General features: G+C 45.1%; 1 protein-coding gene across 2 annotated transcripts; it reads left to right on the top strand.

Moving 5' to 3' along the window:
* The first annotated feature begins 2573 nt into the window (after positions 1–2573).
* Positions 2574–4454, top strand: LOC112266712. 2 transcript variants are annotated; one of them, XM_024444427.2, is made up of 4 exons: positions 2574–2658; positions 2779–2839; positions 3000–3159; positions 3357–4454. In XM_024444427.2, the coding sequence occupies exons 2-4, from the start codon at positions 2791–2793 to the stop codon at positions 4171–4173; spliced, it is 1026 nt and encodes a 341-aa protein (XP_024300195.1). In that variant the 5' UTR covers positions 2574–2658; positions 2779–2790; the 3' UTR covers positions 4174–4454. The 2 variants fall into 2 exon arrangements, with proteins under 2 accessions (XP_024300195.1, XP_024300197.1); XM_024444429.2 differs by lacking the exon at positions 2574–2658 and having other exon boundaries at positions 2683–2839; positions 3000–3099.
* Positions 4455–4687: the final 233 nt, after the last annotated feature.

The raw sequence follows: 4687 nt of genomic DNA, 5'->3' as shown, positions 1-4687 counted from the left end.
GCAGTCAGGAAACGTATTACAGATCACCTGGCTGTTTACACAGTGGAGCTGATGTCTGTACTGTTGGCCTTGCAGCGGGTGGAGGAAATCAAGCCAGACAGAATAGTTATTTGCTCTGACTTATGTGCAGTGTTGATGAGTCTGAAGTTCTTTCGCTCACGTAGCAGACAAGACTTGCCCATGTGGGGGTGGAGGGGAATGAGCCAGCTGATGTACTGGCTAAACAGGCCCTTGGTAGTGGGGAATTGGATGTTGAAGTTTCAATGAGCAAGGCAGAGGCAAAAGGTCTGATATGGACAGTTGTGGTGCAGAGATGGCAGGAGCTGTGGAACAGAGCCACTAAGGGCAGGCATTTATTCCAAGTACAGAGGAAAATCGGGGAGGGGAAGAGAGGATACTATTTTTACAAGAGGGTAGGAGGGTGGGATGCAGCTGGTTGAATAACACATTGAATGTGATAGGAAAGCATCCAACAGGAAAGTGTGATTATTGCCAGGAAACAGCGACAGTGGAACACTGTACTGATACAGTGTGGACAGTACGAGAGGGAAAGAGAGGTTGAGATCCAGTATGAGGGAGAAGGAGACACAGAAAATGTGTTTAAAGAGCTTATTAAGTAGACCATCATTGGAAACAGTCTCAAATATTTTTTAAGAGAAAGTGGGCTGGCAGGTAGGATTTAGTTTCTCACTGTCTCTGGCCCACTCTCTAGTACATGCACGATAAACACCACCAAAGAAGAGTTTGGGGACTGCAGCTGGATGGCGAACACACCAAAGCCGGATACTGCTGGAACAGGATTCGGCACCTCTCCATTTTGTGGACCGTTTGGTTCCGGAACCCATTTGCCAGGATCCAGTACACATTTTCTTCACTGTTTGCAATGTAACAATTCTAATAAAAGCAGAGTTAATTCAAGTTGCCTTCTCTGTAGTTCTCATGCCCCCTAAAAAATGTAATGTGAAATGTGGCTAATATTCTAAGAATGGATTCATGTTGGGTCGGCCCGTGCAACATTGCAACATTGTAGCCTATGAAAAACGCGTTGCCACTAATTTCCAGCATTGCACTTCATCTCGCAGCCTAAAAAAGCCTAGCTGTGGATAGTGTGCAGCCCAATCACATGGCACGCCTACAGTTGGGAACACGTGACAAATGTGTCAGTGAAAAGAGTATACTAATCTATCTGTAGGCTACCAAATATGTTGTCAACTTCCAAATAGGCCTCCTGAGAAAACAGCATTGTTTTACACAAAGTAAAACGAGAGAGATAGTCTTTAGGCAGCGCAAATCTGCCATCGATGGCGAGCGAGCATTGGGTGAGTCAGTGAAACTGGAAAGCTGTTTTAGAACTATAATTTCCTCATGTTGTACAATGTGTCTCCACACAAGTAGGCCCAGGCTATTAATGGATTCAAGACAAGGTTGTTTTTATTGATCTCAGATTCTGTTTGTCAGTGTCAAAGTAGCCTGTCATTTTGATCATTTGTGAGGTATTAAAAACGATTCTGCTAAGGTCTCCAATAATCTAAAACGATGTAGAATTGCATGAAATTCATTCATAAAAGGCCACACTTTTCCCAGATCCCAGGCTTCAATTTCGGGTTCTCCTGTGTGCAACTTTTGCAAGCGGCTCTACTCTACTGCTCTATGCCAGCACACAAAAGCAATGATGATGCAATGCTTTATTATAAAGGTGATCTTTCTTTCATGCGTTCTCAGGTACCTCATAGCCCCCCATTTTGGCTCACATTTTGTTCCCGCACCTCCCAATTTACAAATGAAGCACTGGCCGAACTGCTGCTGCTTCCACGACCATGACCACCAGTAGTCACCACGTCACATCCAGCCTGCAGCCAGAGGGGGACCTGAGTCGACAACGCTCTATTCTGCAGATAAGGGACGGTCAACCCCATAACATGTGAGTGTGGTCAAATACTTCTGTTCAGAACGGCTCCTGCTCATGCATGTCTTCCTCTCTCCCTCTATCGCCAGTGTGGAACAGACCATGGGCTCAGTGCCGCAGATGCCTGATGATAACCGGCGAAGGATAAATGCTTGACGAGTGACCGACGGTGGTGGCAGAGGCTATCTTGAGGACCTCCAGCAGCGTGGACTGTGTTTTGGGACTGTGTGTGTGAATGGTGTGAACCCCGCTGATGCTTTTTAAATAACGTTTTAAAAAACTTGACATACTGTACTTTGAGCCATGTAGTGTATCTAAGCGGATGAATTTAATAGTGCATTTAAATTATAATTCAACGTGGTGGTTTTTTAGGAACACGTGTGGTATGGTAGTTGCATTGAATCAACTTTGCATGTCCTCTTTTATTGACCTGCAAACTCTTCCTGATATTGACCCTGTCGCCCCACATGACTCATTTTAAGACCACAAAGCTTTTACAATCTTGCCCCTTAATACAGGATGACATCATTTGAAATTCTTGAAACCGATGTCGCAAGGAATGTTGGAGCTTGTGCAGTCTGTGACAGAGAGAGTTACTGTGCGTTGTGTTGGGTGCTATTCCTTATCAACATGACCCTCCACGTGTTGTGTGTTGACACAGGCAGAGTTAAGGGCAGCCAATGAAAAGAAGGACCCATCCCTTTATAAGCACGGTCTTGATGAAGAGTCATTCTGCCAATCCTAGTATACAGGTAAGGACAGGCCACTCTCTAGCACTTATTGATCTTCAGCTACTTCTATTGTTGTTTGGTCTATTTAGTCTGAAGATTCATGTCAAAAATCAAAAAATTCATTTTCCCATTTTTCTTCAGTGAAAAAAAAACATGCATCTCAAAGTAGTGATCTTCGCCTTGTCATTTTTGACAACCACAGGTTTGTGCTTTCTTCCCTTTCCTTTTCATTAAAAACATCATTGCATCGAATAGTGTTTGTCATAATATAGAGCAGATGTAATGGTGTTTTAAAGAGAATAATAGAATTTAAAAGGAGTTCATGTATCAATGGTGTTAACTTCTCCTATCTTCTACTGTAGCATACCCACTCCACCGTACCAGCAGAGAAACATCCCAGGCACTACGGGACATGATGACAAATCAGGCTCATGAGAAGACAGACCTCAACAAGGATGTCAAGTATGTCCTCATACACATACATAAACAATTGAATCATGAATCAGAAATGCATGTATACAGGTGAGCCTTCTAACAATCCTACACATCCTTATTACAGCCGTATAACAGTCCCATAACAGACTTATAACAGCCTTATAACAGTCATATAATGGTATTATAGCAGTATTTTAACAGCCCTGTCCCAGTCCTACAACAACCCCTTAACAGCCTCATAACAGCCTTATAACAGTGTTTTAACTGATCCTGTATGTGAACAGTGGGCTGTGGAAGAGCCATGTGGAGAACAGCAACCTGTATTTCCAGGACAGCGCCAACCCCATGGTGAACGAGATCCGGCACAAGCTTACCCTGGAGTCCGAGAGGCTGCGCGCCCGCCTTCGCCAGGAGCTCACTAAGCTGAGGGAGATGCTTGCCCCGTACCCTGCCCACCCCCAGTCCAGCGAGTCCACCCTGGCCAGCATGAGAGATCGCCTAGGCCCCCTGATCAAGCAGCTCCAGAGTGCCTTGGACGGCAACAGCCAGGAGCTGTGTAGCCACCTCAGGCTCTACTTTCAGGGATTGGAGGCAGCGGAACGCCAGGCGGTGGCCGGACCCATCCTATACCTGGAGGCTGTGCAGTGGATCAGCCAGACCTTGGACGACAGCAGTGCCGAAATGACCTTCCTCATCCAGGACTTCAAAACCAAGACGTCCAGCATGATCAGGGAGCTCAATGGTACCATTCAGGGGGACTTCTGCCAGGAGGTGAATGTCCGGCTGGGACAGGAGGTGCAGGCGTTGAGTCTGGAGGTCCAGGGCAGGGTGGGGGTGCTGAAAGCAAAGCTGGCCCATCTCCTGCTGGCTCCACAGCCCCTCAAGGCAGTGGTGTCCACCAGTATGGAGCAGTTCTGCCAGAGTGTCGCCTTACAGGACCAGTTGTTCCATGCCCGAATTGAGAAGCACCTTCTGGGGCAGGAGTCACAGGCTCAGAGCCCCAGCGAGCCGCTCTCTCTACAACCTCTGGGCTTATTGGAGGAGGACTTCTCTGCGAAACTAAGTGCTCTCCTCCAGGATATTCTTCACAATGTCCAGTAAAAGCAGAACAGAACTTTCCACATAGCAGAATGAGAGAGAGAGAGAGAGAGCGAGAGAGAGAGAGAGAGAGAGAGAACATTGTGTCCCATTATAGGGAACATTTAAACTATATAATTGTTTCTGCTCCTCGTGCTTATATATATCAACTCCTCTACCATTGTATATAGAGTACAGTAAGTAATCCATGTATATTTATGATTTCATTGTTGTGTTTATTTCATGTGGATGATTGTTGTAAAGACGTTTTATGTCAACTGTAAATAAAGCTTGTGTGAAGTTTACACTGTGTAAATAGTATGTATTGTTACGGCTAGTAAGCAGTACTTTTACTATATTCTCATAAAAACAGACATCATTACAGATACAATTGAATTCATATTTAACAGAATGTAGTCTTTTTCAGATAATATACAGTACAGAGCAGCAGTAGCAGGTCTGAAATTGGAGCATGATTGACACGAAAACCAGCCATCTTAGGTTAGAAGTCAGCTGTATTGAGTACAGTATATCAAAA

This window comes from Oncorhynchus tshawytscha, linkage group LG14 (genome assembly GCF_018296145.1).
Source record: "Oncorhynchus tshawytscha isolate Ot180627B linkage group LG14, Otsh_v2.0, whole genome shotgun sequence".
Taxonomy (NCBI): Eukaryota; Metazoa; Chordata; class Actinopteri; order Salmoniformes; family Salmonidae; genus Oncorhynchus; species Oncorhynchus tshawytscha.
Note: the sequence above shows the minus strand (reverse complement) of the source record. Positions and strands in the feature narration are given on the sequence as shown.